General features: G+C 42.4%; 1 protein-coding gene across 3 annotated transcripts in view; it reads left to right on the top strand.

Moving 5' to 3' along the window:
* The window catches only part of LOC124113712 (telomere length regulation protein TEL2 homolog), an 80,363-nt gene that overhangs the window by 22,578 nt on the left and 34,478 nt on the right, over window positions 1-23,307 (top strand). For all 3 annotated transcript variants that reach the window (XM_048392093.1, XM_048392094.1, XM_048392095.1), the window contains exons 7-15: window positions 4,522-4,663; window positions 5,240-5,376; window positions 5,750-5,829; window positions 12,484-12,594; window positions 14,581-14,761; window positions 16,573-16,689; window positions 19,181-19,252; window positions 20,873-21,129; window positions 21,635-21,734. In XM_048392093.1, coding sequence (XP_048248050.1) covers window positions 4,522-4,663; window positions 5,240-5,376; window positions 5,750-5,829; window positions 12,484-12,594; window positions 14,581-14,761; window positions 16,573-16,689; window positions 19,181-19,252; window positions 20,873-21,129; window positions 21,635-21,734 — 1,197 coding nt within the window. The remainder of the gene's footprint in view (window positions 1-4,521; window positions 4,664-5,239; window positions 5,377-5,749; window positions 5,830-12,483; window positions 12,595-14,580; window positions 14,762-16,572; window positions 16,690-19,180; window positions 19,253-20,872; window positions 21,130-21,634; window positions 21,735-23,307) is intronic.

Below are 23,307 nucleotides of genomic sequence, written 5' to 3'. Positions count from 1 at the left end.
CGGCCATGTAACACACTCATGTACCCCGCTCATGTAACATGCTCATGTAACACGCTCATGTACCCCGCTAATGTAACATGCTCATGTAACCCGCTCATGTAGCCTGGCCATGAAACACGCTCATGTAGCCCGCTCATGTAACTCACTCATGTAACACGCTCATGTAGCCTGGCAATGTAACACGCTCATATAGCCCACTCATGTTACTCACTCATGTAGCCCGCTCATGTAACTAACTCATGAAGCCTGGCCATGTAACACGCTCATGTAGCCCGGCCATGTAACACACTCATGTAGCCTGGCCATGTAACACGCTCCTGTAGCCTGGCCATGTAACACGCTGATGTAGCCCAGCCATGTAACACACTCATGTACCCCGCTCATGTAACATGCTCATGTAACACGCTCATGTACCCCGCTAATGTAACATGCTCATGTAACCCGCTCATGTACCCTGGCCATGAAACACGCTCATGTAGCCCGCTCATGTAACTCGCTCATGAAGCCCGGCCATGTAACACGCTGATGTAGCCTGGCCATGTAACACACTCACGTAGCCCAGCCATGTAACACGCTCATGTAGCCTGGCCATGAAACACGCTCATGTAGCCCGCTCATGTAACTCACTCCTGAAGCCCAGCCATGTAACACGCTCATGTAGCCCGGCCGGGCCATGTAACACGCTCATGTAGCCTTGCCATGTAATTCGCTCATGTAGCCTGGCTATAAAACACGCTTATGTAGCCCGCTCATGTAACTCGCCTATGAAGCCTGGCCATGTAACACGCTCATGTAGCCCGGCCATGTAACACGCTCATGTAGCCCGGCCATGTAACACACTCATTTACCCCGCTCATGTAATTCACTCATGTAACCCGCTCATGTAACTCACTCATGTAGCCCGCTCATGTAACTCACTCATGAAGCCTGGCCATGTAACACGCTCATGTAGCCCGGCCATGTAATTCGCTCATGTAGCCTGGCCATGTAACCCGCTAGGTAGCCTGGCCATGTAACCCGCTCATGTAACCTGGCCATGTAACACGCTCATGTAGCCCGGCCATGTAACACACACATGTAGCCCGGCCATGTAACACACTCATGTAGCCTGGCCATGTAACATGCTCATGTAGCCTGGCCATGTAACACGCTGATGTAGCCTAGCCATGTAACTCGCTCATGAAGCCCGGCCATGTAACACACACATGTAGCCTGGCAATGTAACACGCTCATATAGCCCACTCATGTTACTCACTCATGTAGCCCGCTCATGTAACTAACTCATGAAGCCTGGCCATGTAACACGCTCATGTAGCCCGGCCATGTAACACACTCATGTAGCCTGGCCATGTAACACGCTCCTGTAGCCTGGCCATGTAACACGCTGATGTAGCCCAGCCATGTAACACACTCATGTACCCCGCTCATGTAACATGCTCATGTAACACGCTCATGTACCCCGCTAATGTAACATGCTCATGTAACCCGCTCATGTACCCTGGCCATGAAACACGCTCATGTAGCCCGCTCATGTAACTCGCTCATGAAGCCCGGCCATGTAACACGCTGATGTAGCCTGGCCATGTAATTCGCTCATGTAGCCCGGCCATGTAACACGCTCATGTACCCTGGCCATGTAACACGCTGATGTAGCCCGGCCATGTAACACACTCATGTAGCCAGGCCATGTAACACGCTCATGTAGCCCGGCCATGTAACACACTCATGTAGCCCGGCCATGTAACACACTCATGTAGCCCACTCATGTAACCCGCTCATGTAACACGCTCATATAGCCTGGCCATGTAACAGGCTCATGTAGCCTGACCATGTAACACACTCATGTAACACGCTTATGTAGCCCGGCCATTTAACACACTCATGTAACACGCTCATGTAACCTGGTTATATAACACGCTCATGTAGCCCGGCGATGTAACACACTCATGTAGCACACTCATGTAACCCGCTCATGTAACACTCTCATGTAGCCTGGCCATGTAACACGCTCATGTAGCCCATTCATGTAACACTCTCATGTAGCCCACTCATGTAACACTCTCATGTAGCCCACTCATGTAACTCACTCATGTAACACGCTCATGTAGCCTGGCCATGTAACACGCTCATGTAGCCCGGCCTTGTAACACACTCATGTAACACGCTCATGTAGCCCGGCCATGTAACCCGCTCATGTAGCCCGGCCATGTAACACACTCATGTGGCCATTCATGTAACCCGCTCATGTAGCCCGGCCATGTAACACACTCATGTAGCCCATTCATGTAACCCGCTCATGTAACACACTCATGTACCCCGCTCATGTAACATGCTCATGTAACACGCTCATGTACCCCGCTCATGTAACATGCTCATGTAACCCGCTCAAGTAGCCTGGCCATGTAACACGCTCATGTAGCCGAGCCATGCAACACGCTCATGTAGCCCGGCCATGTAACACACTCATGTAGCCCACTCATGTAACTCGCTCATGAAGCCCGGCCATGTAACACGCTCATGTAGACCGCTCACGTAATTCGCTCATGTAGCCCCGCCATGTAACACGCTCATGTAGCCCGCTCATGTAACCCGCTAGGTAGCCTGGCCATGTAACACACTCATGTAGCCTGGCCATGTAACACGCTCATGTAACCTGCTAAGTAGCCCAGCCATGTAACCGGCTCATGTGGCCTGTCCATGTAGCCCGGCCATGTAGCCCACTCATGTAGCCTGGCCATTTAGCCCCCTCATGTAGCCTGGCCATGTAACACACTCATGTAACCCGGCCATGTGGCCTGGCCATGTAGCCCGGCCATGTAACCCACTCATGTAGCCCGGCCATGTGGCCCGCTCATGTAGCCTGGCCATGTAACACGCTCATGTAGCCCGGCCATGTAACCCACTCATGTAGCCTGGCCATGTAACCAACTGATGTAGCCCGGCCATGTAACCCACCGATGTAGCCCGGGCATGTAACCCACTCTTGTAGCCTGGCCATGTGACCCTCTCATGTAGCCTGGCCATGTAACACGCTCATGTATCCTGGCCATGTAACCAACTCATGTAGCCTGGCCATGTAACCCACTCATGTAGCCCGGCCATGTAACCCACTCATGTAGCCCGGCCATGTAACCCACTCATGTAGCCTGGCCATGTAACCCACTCATGTAGCCTGGCCATGTAACCCACTCACGTAGCCCGGCCATGTAACCCACTCATGTAGCCCCGGCCATGTAACCCACTCATGTAGCCCGGCCATGTAACCCACTCATGTAGCCCGGTCATGTAACCCACTCATGTAGCCCGGCCATGTAACCCACTCATGTAGCCTGGCCATGTAACCCACTCATGTAGCCCGGCCATGTAGCCGACTTATGTAGCCCTGCCATGTAACCCACTCATGTAGCCTGGACATGAAACCCACTCATGTAGCCTGGCCATGTAACCCACTCATGTAGCCAGGCCATGTAACATGCTCATGTTGCCCGGCCATGTAACCCACTCATGTAGCCTGGCCATGTAACACACTCATGTAGCCCGGCCATGTAACACGCTCATGTAACATGCTCATGTAACCCACTCATGTAGCCCGGCCATGCAACACACTCATGTAGCCCGGCCATGTAACACACTCATGTAGCCCGGCCATGTAACCCACTCATGTAGCCTGGCCATGAAACACACTCATGTAGCCCGGCCATGTAACAAGCTCATGTAGCCTGGCCATGTAACACACTCATGTAGCCTGGCCATGTAACACACTCATGTAGCCTGGCCATGAAACACACTCATGTAGCCCGGCCATGTAACATGCTCATGTAGCCTGGCCATGTAACACACTCATGTAGCCCGGCCATGTAACATGCTCATGTAGCCCGGCCATGTAACACACTCATGTAGCCTGGCCATGTAACACACTCATGAAGCCCGGCCATGTTACACGCTCATGTAGCCTGGCCATGTAACACGCTGATGTAGTCCGGCCATGTAACATGCTCATGTAGCCCGGCCATGTAACACACTCATGTAACACGCTCATGTAGCCCGGCCATGTAACACGCTCATGTAGCCTGGCCATGTAACACACTCATGTAGTCTCTCTGTTGTGTGTCAGCAGATACTTGGTAGTGTGTCATTACTGTCAAGTTGATGATGTCTCTCTGTAGTGTGTCATGACTGTCAAGTTGATGATGTCTCTCTATAGTGTGTCATGACTGTCAAGTTGATGATGTCTCTCTGTAGTGTGTCATGACTGTCAAGTTGATGATGTCTCTCTGTCGTGTGTCAGCAGATACTGGGTAGTGTGTCATGACTGTCAAGTTGATGATGTCTCTCTGTCGTGTGTCAGCAGATACTGGGTAGTGTGTCATGACTGTCAAGTTGATGATGTCTCTCTGTAGTGTGTCAGGAGATACTGGGTAGTTTGTCATTACTGTCAAGTTGATATGTCTCTGGTTTGTGTGTCAGCAGATACTGGGTAGTTTGTCATCACTGTCAAGTTGATGTTGTCTCTCTGTGCAGGTGTTTCTGTCGCTGCTAGAGGTGTGGGGGGATGCCAGCAGTGTTAAGCATACAGCGTACGAGCAACATCGCTACATCTCCCAGGCAGTGCTCATCTGTGTGGGACATCTGAACTCCCAGGAGAAGGAAGCGTACAAGGATGGTAAGTTTATTATGTCAGACCATGTGCTACATCAGACAAAAATACTTTGTGGCTTTAGGTGTATATATAATGATTTTTTAAATGCTATTAGATTGATAGCTAGACAAGCCATCCATAAAATGAGGAGAATAGAGAAAAGACCCTTATAGCTTTTTTTGACAAATTCAAAGAGAAATTCTATAATTTTATTTAATAACAAAAATTATAGCATTTACAAATTGTAATCAATCCAAATATTACTGCTATTGGTCATCATTCAGACCCTGCGAATTCAAAGTGATTTTTTTGTAATACCTGATTACTACCTTTACTTAAAAACAAAAAACAATATTATATGCTCTGTTCTTTTCATATTTACTGGTTATGACATGTCAATGTACATGTTTGTGGGAGATATAACTTTGAAAAAGAAAAAAGAAGGCCCTGGGTGACCTTGTGATACAGAGCTGTGGAATGCTGACAGTGAGTGACAGTGAGTGACAGTGAGTGACAGGTGAGTTACAGTGTTGTTACACTAATGTGGGCATTTCATCCAGCATTTATTCAGAAATTGTAAGTAGAGTTTCGTTATTTCAGAGTTTGTTCGTCTCCTGATGCCGGGAGTGTCGTGTCACATCGGCCACTCTGACCCAAAGATGCGGAGGCTGGGCATGACAGTGGCTGAGAACCTTACCCGACAGGTGGACCAAGGTGGACCGCAGCTCAACTTCCAGGTCAGTCACACACTTGGTAGACGACATCTTGATCAGTAAAACTCTTCCAGGTATCCCAGAGTGACTTCATCAATCAGAGTATAAAAATGGTTTGCCCTCTTAATATGATGAACATTTTGCCATAACTAATGACCCCTTCAAAGGGAGGTGGGGTAACCTTGTGGTTAAAGCTTTACGCCAAAGGCAATGAGTGAATTTTTTTCCTGGGGTCCCCTGCCATGATTTTGCTGGAATATTGCTAAAAGTGTCGTAAAACCATACTCACTCACTCTCTCACTTCCTCCGGGTGTTGTATTTATTTTCACATCATCCCTCAGGGATCCGTATATCTGTACCTGGTACTTTTTGTTTGAGTGTTTGTTTTCATTTTCAGTCTGAGTGTGATGCTGAGATTGATGCGTTGCTGGCGGCAACAGCTGTACCTGAGGAGCCAAATGTTGATGCACTGGACAGGTGATGTTCATCTGTTGTCTCCCTTTGTTTTAATCAACTGTGTCTTCTGCGCACAACATTTACAGAAAGCAGTAAAGTCTAAAATGCAAGTCTCATGGACATATACAACTTTGCAGAATTGGATAGATCATAACATTGTTAATGCAAATATGTATTCAAAACATTGAAAGTGGCGTGTAAATAAGGTTTATTTGCACTTTAGTCTTGTCTACCAGTTTCAGAGACTGAAACGAAATACAGCGGAGGCAGATATAGAGGCTCCGTATATGGACATGTGGGGAGGCGATTTCCTCCAAAATTACATGCTTGATCGTTCACAGTCATGGTCGGCAAAGGAAGTCTATTCTTCACTCTTCTAAATCCCTGGACATTCTCCTATTTACAATTAAACACTGACCATTTGTACACTACACTTTCCTTCATATGAGAGATGATCAAAGGATAAAGAAACACTCCTTTTTCGTTCAACAACGGAAATGTGACAAAGGCCATTTACACCACACATTGAGCTCACTGTTTGAACAGTGATGTGTGAAACATGCTATTTCTTCACTTGTGTTTATTGTTCGCTTTCTGTACTTTCTTGTGTTTTGTTGTGAGATTATTTGTTTACAGTATTCGCTGATCTGTGTATAAAATGATGAAGCATCGATCGCACCTCGTTCCTTTTTGTGGTATCATGAGCTCAAATTGATCATAACTTGCCGATATGACCAACTCTGACAGTGACGATAGTCTTTGAGTTGTCTCGGAAGATGAATTGGTGCTTTTTGGGAAAGAAGTACAATGAACACCTGTGAACCTGTGACTGACAGTTGTGACAGAAATAACCACGATGACCCCCATCTTGGAAGCATGGATCACAAGTGATTGCACAACACAGATTTGGTTAGATTGTCTTGAAATAGCACTAGAAAGATGAATTATCATGTCAAAGACCCTGTGAGTCTGTGTCACTTTTTGTAAACGTGTTACACATACACTGTACACATGACTGAGTGTTGTGTGGTACCTGGACTGACTGCTGACATACGTTATGCAATAATCTACTCAGGGGCATGCAGTTGATGTGAGATGAGTAACTGTAGGTGAGACAAACACTGTTCTGGGTAATTGGCACTAATTGGCTACAAAGACCAAATGATGTTTATCTTTATAACGGCATGGATTGGGGATGGTGGTAGTGGTGATGTGTGGTGGGACCTGCACCACTTAAATTGAAAATAACAATATTTTACAATGTTAAAAATTATTCATGTTAAATCAAGTTTACTTGACACGCCCCCACTTGCCATATTATATATACCTCACAGCTCTTCCTGCACCTGAAGAAACGATCATGTAGATTCTGTATGCGGCTGGTGATATTGCCCATTCAGCTTCAGCCGGCCGTGCTAATTAAGCCACGCCCCCTCATTTGTGCTTTTAAGATTTGTTTGGGTTGTTACCAATACTAACCTCAGATATCTACTTTTAATTAAGCTCAACAGCGCTAAATTGACATTTTCCCGCTGTGTTTCTCAGCCATCATATTGTACATCATACTGGCTACATCATGATGTAAGAAAATATTTCTCTATTTTTCATGATACTTGCACTTAAAGACTTTCATGTTGTCAAATGATGTTCCTGGCATGGCGTGTTTGAAGAACATGAATTTATATCAAAGTGACTTGGAGTTTTGGTGATTGTACTGTTTCTGATCAAAGTGCCCTTTGTCTGGCCACCACCAAAGCACATGATAGTGAAGATACCGCCTTCCCAGCAACCTCTTGTGCAGAACTAGTGGAAATATTGCCTCAAGTCATTGGTGGATATTCATAACATTCTTCTTTTCAGTGAGGGGCACGAGTGGCCCAGTCGTCTAAGGCGCCGCGATTCGCCAGAAACCTATGATTGTGGGTTCGAATCCGGGTTCGCCCCAATTATGTTTCTAGGTTTGTCAGCACCATACTCGTGCTCGTGGGTTTCACCGAAGTGGTAAACGTCTTAGACCTGCATCACTTCGGGCTTTCCTCCCACATTGAGCTGACACGCCGTGATATAACTGGAATAATGTTAAAAGCGGCGTTAAACCGAACTCAATCACTCACTCTTCTTTTCAGTAAAGTTTTAAGTTTGAATGTATCAAAATGGCCACCGTCATGACCATGGCAGGTGTCTGAAGTAGGGTGTGTTAAATCAGCTGAATATCAAGCTTTGTCTGCCATATTCCCAGTGAGAGTGTTAATACTGAAAACAGCCCACATTTATAACCAGGTAATCCATCTGCCATATGTCCTATAACAAAATGTAAACACAATCAATGATCTAGGATTCAGGACTGATAAAAGCTTTTGTTAGTATTTGTTCTGCGACAGGAATTTTTCTAAGATCTGTCATAGAAAGATTAGTGACATTAGATATTATTCTCTTATGGATTTCTTCCAAATTGCCCTGCAGAATTCTATTGACACGTCATGAAAAGGTAAGGTCAAGGTTAAAAAACTCACAAGGAAGTTTGTGGTTGTTTAATATTGATCCATTTGTAACTCAACTTGGCAATTGCCTTCTCTAGGATGGGGCCATTTTTATCCCCCCAGCATATATAATACTCATGGCATGTCTGTCAAGGTTCGAGGTCATCCTTGAGGTTATTTTGGAACATGGATGCATCATTCATTGCAGGTTACAGCTGCATGTCTAGCTGTGCAATCCTGATTGTTGCATCTTGAAAGTTGTAGTGTTTAAGTTAAAATTCTGGAAGTTTTATTTTCGGAATGGAAATACATGGCTTGATAATATTTTGGTTGCTTTGAGGAAATGGCAGTGAAGTGCTACTTCAGTATATATTGCAATTACTTGCAAACCCTCAACCAAGCTCTAGTTACACTCAGCTGTGCTTCTTGGGGTCTTTTCAAGTGATATAAGGGGCTGCAATTCGCTGTGCAGAGTTGCGGCCCTTGTGCACATCAGAAATCTATGATCATGAGTTTGAATCTTGGTTTACCCCAGGTGTGTTTCTAGGTTTGTCAGCACCATGCCCGTGCTCGTGGGTTTCACCGAAGTGATAAACGTCTGAGACCTGCATCACTTTGGGCTTTCCTCGCGTATCAAGCTGATGCGCCGTGATATAACTGGAAAACTGTTCAAAGTGGCATTAAACCCGACTCACTCACTCACTCATTTGGTATTGTATGTAAATATGACTGTCAAGATCAATTTTGTTAAAATAGTAGTGTTTATTTGGTGGCAAACACACTTCTCATACTTGTCATCTGACCTCTCACCTCCATGAAAAACAGGAAAAGCAGCAAATGCAAGAATATGGATTATGCAAATGATTGCAGAGATTCCCAGTACTTTTGCACAAATTCATGCAATATTTCAATGCAAACATGCAATATTATCTGTTGAGGTGTAATGATAGGGTGGGGTGGTGATATGATACATACCCTGATACTATGAGTGCGATACAATTCATATCCAGGTACAGTACTTTTATTTTTTTAAGTTGATATTCTTTCTTCTTGAAGATGAATCACAACATTGAATCATTCATTTTTCAAATCAAAGACATCAAAGAAGGATATTGTAGGGCAGAAACATAGAGGCTAGACATGCTAGAGGGCGGGCACGCTGTGAATGTTGCCCTATTTATGTCCAACCAGAAAAATACTAGAGAATCTGGGAAGCTGGGGGCTGAACAGTTTCTGTTATTATTCACATGGTTTTACACCAATATAACTTGTAATAAAATTTATCGTATGCAACACAATACAGGGTCTGTAAATGAATGTATTGTATCATTGGGCTCATATCAGGTACAACACTGTATCGTCATATCTTTTCACCATTAATTTTATGTTAATTTTACATAAACATGTCTGCTGTAATGTACTAGATAGTGTCATTGCTTGTATTTGACGTTTATCATGTTTATTGTCTTCAAGATGAGACATGACTATCATAATTCAGTGTAGTGTATTCAAAACACTGCCATCATAAGCTGTACGTACGTCAGCTGATCGTAAGGCATAGTGTATAGGTAGTGACTTCAGCTTGACCGCTGAGGCATTGTCCCAAGTTGTATTAACATTGGTTGCCTTTTTGAAAGGTCAAGGTCACCAGAATGTGAAATAGGCACTTATTCCAGATAAAAGTTTTAAATGTGTTTTCATGAACCAGTATACTGAATTATAAGACATTTCAGATGTTTGTGAAGGATAGAAGTTTGCAACTAACCAAAACATTACACTTGAAGTTTCCCTAGCTTGATTAGTGGGTCTTATGTGAGATGTATACATTATTTGAATTACATACATGCAAATGTTGTATTGAAGCAAAGGAAAACATGAGTAAAACTGCCTAGGTTTCAGTTGTGACTGAATAATAAAATCGTCAAATTTCACAGTCACATCTCTGTTCACATATCCTGGGGTATCATAATAGGTACCAGAAAGTGTTCAGTGAACTTGAAAAATATAAATGAAAACTCATTGCATCGAATCCATATGCTGGGTCAAATGGTTTTGGGACAAATGTGGTGGTTTAGTTCCTCTCTGTTACTCAGGGCTTGTATCACTTGGTTATGGTGAGCTTCAGTACTGCTGGTCCTCTGGTTGGGGAGGGTGTATGATTGGCAACATTGGTGTTGAAGTGTTAACAAGAGGCTGCTTCTGATGAGGCTGGTGAATGTGATACCTGTGATAATGATGACAGATAGGAAGAAGTTTAACTTTCAAACTGTAGGGTAGCCATCAGGACCAGTTTTAAATATTTCAGGTTGTGTAAAGCTGGTCAGCTGATATATAACATTTATTTGCATTTTATTATTATTTGAGCCAATATAAGGTCTTTCCATTTAATAATTCACACTGATAACAATAAGACCCTATGATCTTTAAAACAAATATGTAAAATGCTCAAAGGATAGTATGGATGTCTATTTTCAGTTCCAAATAAATAGATGAGTATATGATTATTATATTATGATGAGTTATTAAGCACACCCACACACGGAGAAGAGACTGTGTGGACACAAGGTGTTAAGATGTCTGCCTGTATTTTCCTGCTGTCTTCTGTGGCAGTCTGCTACTGTCTCAATAACCAACACTGGACACGTCACATGCAGGCTGGCCCTGACAACAGCAAGCATACAGTCCATGACCAAAGGAGCCAGGTTGATGGTAGCTCTGTTGGGAATAAAGCTTGATCTTTCCCAGCACCACCAGAATGTCTGTGTTCTACAGACTGTGAGCAGCAGGACCTCTTGGAGAGGTGATGGACTTACTTCCAGTCATGCTTATGTAGCAGGGCGTAGGAGTCATCCTTACCTCTTTGGTCTTGTGGACAAGGTGTCCGACCTCTGATCAGAAGGTCTGCAGTTTGAATCCCATCATGGGTTTAAATTTTATGCCCGCTACATTGGCACCAAACTTGGGGCTGAGGATGCTCATATTAAATTTGAGCAAAATGAGACTCATATCCCTACTATGCGGCCTGGGACATGCCTTCTGTTGACGGGGGGGTGGGGGGGGGTAGTATGTAGCAGTGCTTGAAGTCATCCCATAATTGACATCCTTACCTTGTCAGGGTTAACCTCTTTGGTCATGTGGACAAGGCATCTGACCTCAGACCAGAAGGTTTGAATCCCATCAAGAGACTCAAACAAGGCCGCTAAACTTACATCAGTAGATCAAGGAAGACTGTAACATTTCACCAGCACATCAACACAACTTGACAGATGTTCCTCCTATCACAAAGACAAAGCATTTGAAACTCCAATGGCCACATCTTCGGCACTGTTTAGGACAATAGGACAAATGTCGTTGTAAGTATTTCAGGGTTATGTGTGCACTTGGATGCTTGGGATACCTAGAAGATTCTGGGAATTCCAAAAAGCTACCTGTTGGGCAGGGGACCACCTTGTCATTACACAAAGTCAGAGGTAACGGAGATGAGCTAATCTGTCTGTGGATAAGTACACAAAGAATCTTTGGAAATTTCTTGGGAAAACAAATCAAAATAATTCAGTTGTATAGATACAATTTCTTGAAGAAAAAGTCAGAAACATTTAAGTATGATTTGAAGACGACAACGTTTTGTACATTGTGTGTTGTGTGTCTGGTGATCTGGCGGGAGATTGTCAACTCCAGCAGGACAGGTTGCACAGAAGTGTATGTAGGAACAGAAGGAACTGATCACTGTGAAGGGGGAGATTAGACTTAACAGTGGAAATATGTCATTTATCTGGCACAAAGGAAAACTAATCACATGAGCATCATGCGGAGGGCATTACATGATGGGAAGACAAGAGTGAAACAGTTCAAGTTTAAAAACTATTAACAGCCTACTGACAGTTAACCCAAAGATGTCAAAAGTGTTCTGGAGAGCAGATAGTTGGCATGGAGAGAATATGAATATCAAATGTGGGTCCTATGGAGGACGTTCATTCCAGGTTTCTGGCATCAGCAGGGGGTATTGAACTTCAGCTGTTGATTGAAATGCTATTGATTGAAATAACAATGTATACCGGTAACTGTATATTAGATTAAACCTGGCCTTGTTATTTATGATTACAACATTATGATATCCTTGTATGCAAAGACATTTCCATTCTTGCCAGGTGAGCTACACAGCCAGCACAATTGCTAATACTCACTTTATTTGCAGGATGTTGGGAAAGACAGTGATATCAGAGAGCACACCCTTGCCAGCTGCTGTCCCGAGGGAAGCACCCCAGCCGTCACAGTCAGGGTTGGGGGAGGATTCCGACCTGGACAGGTAAGTTGCCACCATCAGCACCAGTCTGTGTTTCATGTCACATATTGCATTACATGATTGCCCAGGAGCCCTTTTCTTTTGTTATTGTCTCTTCCAAGTGTAATGAGTACCACCTCAGTGTTTTTGTAATGAGAGCCTCGAAATCGGCATAGATATGTATGGTACTGGCAATTGATTTTGGTAATTCTTCAAGGAAACGACCCGTGAAGATTCGGGGTAGAATAGGTCTTCAGCAACCCATGCTTGCCGTAAAAGGCGACTATGCTTGTCATAAAAGGCAACTAACGGGATCGGGTGGTCAGGCTCGCTGACTTGGTTGATGCTTGTCATCGATCCCAGTTGCGAGGATCGATGCTCATGACATTAATCACTGGATTGTCTGGTCCAGACTCGATTATTTACAGACCGCCGTCATGTAGCTGGAATATTGCTGAGTGCAGCATTAAACAACAAACCATCCAACCAATCAAGGAAAGCATCTCTTTCCTCATCTCTAATAGCAGTCTGCCAAACTCCTCTACACTTGTCCTTATATGATTGTAGTAGATCTTCTCTGCAATATGCATGCAGACATGTTTCACACAAGTAGGTTTTCTCTCTATGAGCTGTTTGATCCTATAACAGGCTATCCAAGTGTAATGTAAAAGTCCATCGTTTTCAACCAGAAATAGATTGACTCTCTGCTCACAAGCAGAGCTTATCCTGGGTACAATGATCCTTTTGTATCTTTAACATTTACAAATAGAGTAATAACTAAGTTTTTCATTTTCAACTTTTTGCAATTTTGAAAATGGTGTGGGTGAATCTGTAGCTTTAAAGTCTGGGTGATTTTTTTAATCTTCTGGGAATAAGGCAGATCTTAATTCCCATTTCTAACAATCATTATCGATATTCTTAACATTAATTATGTAGGGGAACATCTATTTAATTTCCCTTTTATGGCACATTGCTTTGTTGATCTATTGATGTCTGTTGCTCCAAACCTTCTTGTGTTACTTGAAATGGTGCATCAAAAGATTATTCGATTGATTCAATTATTTCTTGTTCATGTCTAAACTATGTATCAGTGAATTCTTCACTTTCATCTGAATTACTTTACTTAATCTGAGCGAAAGACAGTTGATGTTTCATACGCTTCAATACATACAATTCCTCATTAAGTTTGATCGCTAGAAAGTATTAAGAATACCAATAGATAGTATTTTGATTATTACTTTCAACAAATCTAACTAACACGTTTTAACATCACCCTTGAAATCATATGGTGTAATGGGTTTCTTGACCCGGTCCAGGGCCTTGCGTACCCCATCCTTCGTACTACTTGTTATCATGGTTATATGGTATGATGGGATTCTTGACCCGGTCCAGGGCCTTGCGTACCCTATCCTTGTACTACTTGTTATATGGTATGATGGGATTCTTGACCCGGTCCAGGGCCTTGTGTACCCCATCCTTCATACTTCTTGTTATATGGTATGATGGGATTCTTGACCCGGTCCAGGGCCTTGCGGATCCCATCCTTCGTACTTCTTGTTATATGGTATGATGGGATTCTTGACCCTGCTGTAGTCCCTGACCTTCACCCCCTTTCATGTATATTTGGGGCATCTCGGAAACCGGGATTATGAATCTGAAATCTAATGAATATAGTAGAAGCAATTGCGTCACTCAAATTATCTACAGAATATTTTATATGTGGCATGCATGTTGAAATTGTCGTATTTGCCCATTACGCTGCCATTTCTGCCTTTTTCATGATGAAATATTTATGTTGTTTTGTTATATTTAGATTTCAGTTTCATATTTTTGTGTATTCTTGTTTAACTTATGTTGATGGATTCCAGAAGGATGAAGTTCAGGTATTATGGGTATGTGAAACTAAAGGCAATATTTTGCAATGTGTTATATCATTGAGCTTTCATATTGGTGATAAGCCCTGGCCATGTTGTTGGCATTCTGTCATGGAGATCTATTTATGTACTACAGCGATGATGACCTCCAGGCCTTTGACATGTCACATGATGTAGTCCGGACCAAGGTGAAGGTCCCCAAATATGTGCGGGACTGTATGGATGGCCTTATCAGCACGGACGACGTGGACAGAGTGGACGTGTGTCTCCAGGAGGCCGAGACTCTCATTAGGAGGAATCCAGATGGTCTTCAGGAGGTACAAAGTCTCTGTGTTGTATTTTTGCTAACAGATTGATTCAGTCAAAATCAAGATAAATTTCTTTAAGTTCAATTGACTAAGTTGTTTGGGTTGGGTTATTGGAGAACAAAACATGTTTAAAGGATAGGTGTCCCATGGGGCATTGAGAAATTAGCTCTGTTGTCAGTAAATCTGAGGAGAAGATGTTTACCAGCGCCAACGGGCAACGGAAGCAGGCCATAACAAGGACAGAACCTTACCAATTAATCTTCTCCCTACATACTTATAACGTGCAACTGCTCATATCCATATGCAATATGGTTCTTTCTGACATAAACATAGTTCGAATGTCGTACAATTCACTTTAGTTTTTCTGATAACAGCCTACAGATCAGGGGACATGAGTTCAGATGTATGTTATTGTCCACCGCCACGCGAATGCGCGAAGCGGGGGACATAGTATTCACGACCATCCGTACGTACGTCCGTCCGTACGTCCCACCTGTTTGTTGCCGCGATATCTCAAGAACTAAACACTGGATTGTCTTCATATTTGGAACTATGGTGTATATACAGACTCCGCAGACACCAGTCGGTTTTGGTGACCTTAACCCCATTTTCAAGGTCACAGCAGGCAAATCTGCTTTTGGAGTTGGAAAACGGTGTTGCCGCAATATCTCAAGAACTAATCGCTGGATTGTCTTCATATTTAAAACTATTGTGTATATAGAGACACCGTAGACACCAGTCGGTTTTGGTGACCTTGACCCCATTTTCAAGGTCACAGCAGGCAAATCTGCTTTTGGAGTTGGAAAACGGTGTTGCCGCAATATCTCAAGAACTAATCGCTGGATTGTCTTCATATTTGGTACTATGGTGTATATACAGGCGGGGGACATTTCGTCACTTTGTGACAAATACTTGTTCAGATTCATTTAGTAACATGAAGCTGAAATTGTTCAACTTTATCTTCATAAATCTGAAATAGTTATGCAGAGTATTTACACAGTAGACAGCAGGAATATTTCATATGCAACTATTCAACTCTTTTATGGATCTATTTAAATGCGTTTATTGTGGTTATGTTATAAAAATTGCTGATTTGCTTGAATACTACGGTGTGAAAACTTAAACTAACCTTGCAACAGCATCCATACATCGGGTGATGACACTCACAAGGTGTACAGGGATGAGGCAGGGTAATAACACAAGTCAAGTACTTGTGTTGTTGTTACTTACCAGTATATGGTGTTCCTGTAACCAATATTGTGTCATGACTATTTTTAGTGTCCTGTCATTTGAACTGAACTCCAAACGAAGCTATGGAGGCGAATGGGTCGAGAGTATTTATCGTAATGGAATGGATGTGTGATACACTTGACAATTGAGTCTGAGACAATAACTGGAATGTAACATTCCAGGGGATCATACCACAATTATATTATAATACATACACTGGACCAATTCACCACCAAAGCTTTATTATTATGTATCAAAGAATTCCAATATTTATTGATTGAACTAGCAACAGATTTTAGTCCTGCCATGAACTGGTGCCTTTTGCTATTTGGGGTGTTTTTTTTAAATTCCCAGTTTCTATAACAACAAATTAGACTTAAGTTCAAATTTGAATTTCTGCATTTTAATGTTGTTAGCAATTTAACACAGTTTTTATTCTTTATTTCATCTTTAAGACAGCATCGTTATACCCACATGACAATCTTTTAGCAAATCGTTACATTACATTGAACTGGTATGACTGCTATTGTTAGACACAGTCTGACCCCTCCTCTCCTGTTGTTGCTGTTACCACTGTTCTCTGTGTCCAGATAGCAGCCGAGTTCACAAAGGTCCTGCTCCACCTCAGTGACGGCGCCAGCTACAGGGGTTTCATCACCAGGCGCTCTGCTGCAATGGTGGCTCTCACAGTGCAGTGTCCCCGGACGGTATGTCACAGCTTCTACCTCCAACAGTAGCTGTTACTCATGTTACTGATACTCCTACCACAGTAACTGTGGTTTTTACTTGACAGATGTCTTTTGTAGAGGATTAACACTGTGCTACCTGTAGTTTCAATCTTGTAAAAGAAGACCTGCAGGAATCTGCAATGTCTCCTATGTTTACCTGCCATTATCTGCGGGAATCACACAGTCTCAGTAGACTGTATTGCTGACAACAGTGAGAGATTGTTGTGATACATTTGTAGTATTGCTGACTACAGTGAGAGATCGTTGTGATACATTTGTAGTATTGCTGACTACAGTGAGAGATTGGTGTGATACATCTGTAGTATTGCTGACTACAGTTAAAGATTGCTGTGATACATCTGTAGTATTGCTGACTACAGTGAGAGATTGGTGTGGTACATCTGTAGTATTGCTGACTACAGTGAGAGATTGGTGTGGTACATCTGTAGTATTGCTGACTACAGTGAGAGATTGGTGTGGTACATCTGTAGTATTGCTGACTACAGTGAGAGATTGTTGTGATACATCTGTAGTATTGCTGACTACAGTTAAAGATTGCTGTGATACATCTGTAGTATTGCTGACTACAGTGAGAGATTGGTGTTGTACATCTGTAGTATTGCTGACTACAGTGAGAGATTGGTGTGATACATTTGTAGTATTACTGACCACAGTGAGAGATTGGTGTGGTACATCTGTAGTATTACTGACCACAGTGAGAGATCGTTGTGATATATCTGTAGTATTGCTGACTACAGTGAGAGATCATTGTGATACATTTGTAGTATTGCTGACTACAGTGAGAGATCGTTGTGATATATCTGTAGTATTGCTGACTACAGTGAGAGATCCTTGTGGTACATCTGTAGTATTACTGACCACAGTGAGAGATCGTTGTGATATATCTGTAGTATTACTGACCACAGTGAGAGATCGTTGTGATACATCTGTAGTATTACTGACCACAGTGAGAGATCGTTGTGATATATCTGTAGTATTGCTGACTACAGTGAGAGATTGGTGTTGTACATCTGTAGTATTGCTGACTACAGTGAGAGATCATTGTGATACATCTGTAGTATTGCTGACTACAGTGAGAGATTGGTGTTGTACATCTGTAGTATTGCTGACTACAGTGAGAGATCGTTGTGATATAACTGTAGTATTGCTGACAACAGTGAAAGACTGCTGTAATACATCTGTAGTATTGCTGACTACAGTGAAAGACTGCTGTAATACATCTGTAGTATTGCTGACAACAGTGAAAGACTGCTGTAATACAGCTGTAGTATTGCTGACTACAGTGAAAGACTACTGTAATACATCTGTAGTATTGCTGACAACAGTGAAAGACTGCTGTAATACAGCTGTAGTATTTTCGTCTACAGTGAGAGATTGGTGTTGTAAATCTGTAGTATTGCTGACTACAATGAGAGATTGTTGTGATACATCTGTAGTATTGCTGACAACAGTGAAAGACTGCTGTAATACATCTGTAGTATTGCTGACAACAGTGAAAGACTGCTGTAATACAGCTGTAGTATTGCTGACAACAGTGAAAGACTGCTGTAATACAGCTGTAGTATTGCTGACAACAGTGAAAGACTGCTGTAATACAGCTGTAGTATTGTTGACAACAGTGAAAGACTGCTGTAATACATCTGTAGTATTGCTGACAACAGTGAAAGACTGCTGTAATACAGCTGTAGTATTTTCGTCTACAGTGAGAGATTGGTGTTGTAAATCTGTAGTATTGCTGACTACAATGAGAGATTGTTGTGATACATCTGTAGTATTGCTGACAACAGTGAAAGACTGCTGTAATACATCTGTAGTATTGCTGACAACAGTGAAAGACTGCTGTAATACAGCTGTAGTATTGCTGACAACAGTGAAAGACTGCTGTAATACAGCTGTAGTATTGCTGACAACAGTGAAAGACTGCTGTAATACAGCTGTAGTATTGTTGACAACAGTGAAAGACTGCTGTAATACATCTGTAGTATTGCTGACAACAGTGAAAGACTGCTGTAATACAGCTGTAGTATTGCTGACAACAGTGAAAGACTGCTGTAATACAGCTGTAGTATTGCTGACAACAGTGAAAGACTGCTGTAATACAGCCGTAGTATTGCTGACAACAGTGAAAGACTGCTGTAATACAGCTGTAGTATTGCTGACTACAGTGAAAGACTGCTGTAATACAGTTGTAGTATTGCTGACAACAGTGAAAGACTGCTGTAATACATCTGTAGTATTGCTGACAACAGTGAAAGACTGCTGTAATACAGCTGTAGTATTGCTGACAACAGTGAAAGACTGCTGTAATACAGTTGTAGTATTGCTGACAACAGTGAAAGACTGCTGTAATACAGCTGTAGTATTGCTGACAACAGTGAAAGACTGCTGTAATACAGCTGTAGTATTTCCGACTACAGTGAGAGACTCTTTCTTACCCTCCATGTTGTAGGTGGCTGACTATCTGACACAGGAGTTCTATGAGAGGAACTACAACCTGCGGCAGAGGATGGACATCCTAGAGGTGATCAACTGATATATAACATACTATAGGGCTATGCTGAGTTGTGAAACTGACTTAAACATTGCAGCCCTTAGATGACAGGATGCACTGATTTCTTATTGGAAATTTGAAACAAAAGTACTAAACATTAATAGTAAAAGTATGAATCTAACAAGCATATATACATTTTTCTAAAGATACTTTCACAAGCTCAGACTCATGATCATATAGTGCAAAATGCAAACCTCAGGATTCCAGAACGTTTATCTCCAGACTGCACCAAGGGTAGTATGAGCAGAAGTTCTGCTGAAACATGTGAGTTGAGGCAAATGCTCCAGAACCAGTGTTCCATAGGTTGTGATGCTAATACCTGTTGGCCAGATAAACACAGATGAAGGACATCACACATCCCTGTGTCCTGGTATCTTCTGAGTTACTGTAGAATTGATAATAGAATTGATATTAGAATGAAATGAATGGAAATGGGCAAATGAAACATGTGTGCTGGTCTGTAGTGGGAGTATTCATCTCCTTTAGATCAGTAATATCCTAAAGTGATTTAGTGTAACTGTCAAAATGTGTGCTGGTCTGTAGTGGGAGTATTCATCTCCTTTAGATCAGTAATATCCTAAAGTGATTTAGTGTAACTGTCAAAATGTGTGCTGGTCTGTAGTGGGAGTATTCATCTCCTTTAGATCAGTAATATCCTAAAGTGATTTAGTGTAACTGTCAAAATGTGTGCTGGTCTGTAGTGGGAGTATTCATCTCCTTTAGATCAGTAATATCCTAAAGTGATTTAGTGTAACTGTCAAAATGAAAAAGTAAGGTGGTCACTGTGCAATCTATTGTGATACAGACACCCTTGGTTACGACAGCACCAAAGCTTGCAAGAAGATAGTAGTCATGGAATTTAACCTTATTACAATGTAAGAGACAAAACATTATTCATGTTTTAGAAAGTATAATGTCTGTATGGATAGTGGATACAAATGTCTGCATTTACAAATTTCCCTGAATTTCTACTGTGATTCCGTTGATACCATCCTACAGAGCCATTATGTCACATGGTGGGGTACAGTACAGTGACATGGAGGCGGCGCTCTCATTCACCTTTGCTGCAGACAATATATAATAATTCAGATTTTTGTTGGAGTAACACAGTATCTTTGACAGTTTGTCTTATAGTTTACCAATCCTGTTACATATTGGTGCCAGATGACTTGAAGTATGTTAGAACATTTGCAACTACACAGTTACCACCAGACATCCATAAGCTCATGTTGACCCCACTTATATATAGGATATTGTATTGTGTATTTGTATATATTTTCTTTATGTTTTGTAAGAGGCAAGAATAGCCATGTGGTCTCAGGTGCTACAACTGTACAGAGATAATTACAGCAGAGATCTGTATGCTGTTGGTGCCAACCCAAGATACACCTGATTATAATCCTGGATTTGTCCACACCACACCATGATCATGGGGAAGCTTGTGCATCCTGCGGCAATAAAATAAACTATCCTCACACATGAAAACAACATGCTGTCTCATGTTTGAATTGCTAAATAATGGGTTATTATCTCTACCAATTGCAAGGAAGTAATATTTCGTGCAGCTTTTTACCTCTCCCCCTCCCCCAGGTTCTTGTGGCTGCAGCTAAGGAGCTATCTAAACCATCTCCACCGTCGACGCAAGCAGCGCACAGGAAGGTGGAAGAGATACAGTCCTCCAGCCAGGCGGACAGTGCTACATGGAGGGAGATTGTGGAGAAGAGGATTGAGTCTAAGACTCGAAGGTTTGCCAGAGGTCGATCACAACCCCTGCCACAGCCTATGCCCAACATGTTTGCACCAGTGGCAGGACACTTCTTCTACCCCCTCATGAAAAACTTTGACAGGTATGGTCTCTCTGTTATCTTTAGGTTACATTTCTAAAGTCAGCGCAAAACCAACATTCTAGAGAAATATGTTTATCTGGACATGATTAATACACTCCTGTGACCTAAATGTTTTGTGTGTTTAAACATTATCATTGCTCATTGTAAAATCTGATGTGGCCACTAGCTGTTTTCTGACATTTCCTACAAGTTGGCTGGCTTGCCTGTACAGACATCATACTGAGGGTCGACTGGTGGCCACAAGACAGATCTAATATCGCACTAAAAAGTATTCACCTAGTTTTTGTATCTCAAGAATGAGTAATGACATATTTGTGACATCGGTGACATCGGTGGATCAGTGGGTCTTTGTATGTTGAATACGGGGAGCATACCTAGGTATATTTACGTCACTTTCTCTGTTGTTTCACAAACATTTGACCCAATCAGATGGTATTAATTAAACTAGCCCTGAAGTAGTGCTTGTAGCTCTCTGTCCAGTAATTGTGATGATTTGAACCTTCAGGAAGGAGAACACTTTTGATCTGCTTGGCGAGGACACCCTGGTGCTGGGGAGACTGGTGTACAGTCTAGGCATGATCCTGTACGCTGCCCTGCATGTTCCGGTAAGACGGCAACTATGTCATTATAATTTAAGAAATGTCACAGAGAGACACAACGGTGAGGACTCACGTCTTGTCTGTAGAAATGGTTGGGCTATTTGTTCCTTGGTACCACCAGCACTGCCATGATGTGCTGGACTTGTTGAATTTGTGTTATTGTAAATATTTTATATACAACCAATAAGATCCTGTTCTAGATGAGTGCATTTATGCACAACCAGCAAGATCCTGTTCTAGATGAGTGCATTTATGCACAACCAGCAAGATCCTATTCCAGATGAGTGAGTTTATGCACAACCAGCAAGATCCTGTTCTAGATGAGTGCATTTATGCACAACCAGCAAGATCCTGTTCTAGATGCGTGAGTTTATGCACAACCAGCAAGATCCTGTTCTAAATCAGTGAGTTAATGCACAACCAGCAAGATCCTATTCCAGATGAGTGAGGTTATGCACAACAAGCAAGATCCTGTCCTAAATGAGTGCGTTTATGCACAACCAGCAAGATCCTGTTCTAGATGAGTGTATTTATGCACAACCAGCAAGATCCTGTTCTAGATGAGTGCATTTATGCACAACCAGCAAGATCCTGTTCTAGATGCGTGAGTTTATGCACAACCAGCAAGATCCTGTTCTAAATCAGTGAGTTAATGCACAACCAGCAAGATCCTATTCCAGATGAGTGAGGTTATGCACAACCAGCAAGATCCTGTCCTAAATGAGTGCGTTTATGCACAACCAGCAAGATCCTGTTCTAGATGAGTGTATTTATGCACAACCAGCAAGATCCTGTTCTAGATGAGTGCATTTATGCACAACCAGCAAGATCCTGTTCTAGATGAGTGCGTTTATGCACAACCAGCAAGATCCTGTACTAAATGAGTGCATTTATGCACAACCAGCAAGATCCTGTTCTAAATCAGTGAGTTAATGCACAACCAGCAAGATCCTGTTCTAAATCAGTGAGTTTATGCACAACCAGCAAGATCCTGTTCTAGATGAGTGCATTTATGCACAACCAGCAAGATCCTGTTCTAGATGAGTGCGTTTATGCACAACCAGCAAGATCCTGTACTAAATGAGTGCATTTATGCACAACCAGCAAGATCCTGTTCTAAATCAGTGAGTTAATGCACAACCAGCAAGATCCTGTTCTAAATCAGTGAGTTTATGCACAACCAGCAAGATCCTGTTCTAGATGCGTGCGTTTATGCACAACCAGCAAGATCCTGTACTAAATGAGTGCATTTATGCACAACCAGCAAGATCCTGTTCTAAATCAGTGAGTTAATGCACAACCAGCAAGATCCTGTTCTAAATCAGTGAGTTAATGCACAACCAGCAAGATCCTGTTCTAAATCAGTGAGTTAATGCACAACCAGCAAGATCCTATTCCAGATGAGTGCGTTTATGCACAACCAGCAAGGCTCCTGTACTACATGAGTGCTTTTATGCACAACCAGCAAGATCCTGTTCTAGATGAGTGTATTTATGCACAACCAGCAAGATCCTGTTCTAGATGAGTGCATTTATGCACAACCAGCAAGATCCTGTTCTAGATGAGTGCGTTTATGCAC

This window comes from Haliotis rufescens, unplaced genomic scaffold (genome assembly GCF_023055435.1).
Source record: "Haliotis rufescens isolate VD_foot unplaced genomic scaffold, xgHalRufe1.0.p SCAF_11, whole genome shotgun sequence".
In the NCBI taxonomy this organism is placed as follows: domain Eukaryota; kingdom Metazoa; phylum Mollusca; class Gastropoda; order Lepetellida; family Haliotidae; genus Haliotis; species Haliotis rufescens.
This window is presented reverse-complemented; position numbering and strand designations above follow the sequence as displayed.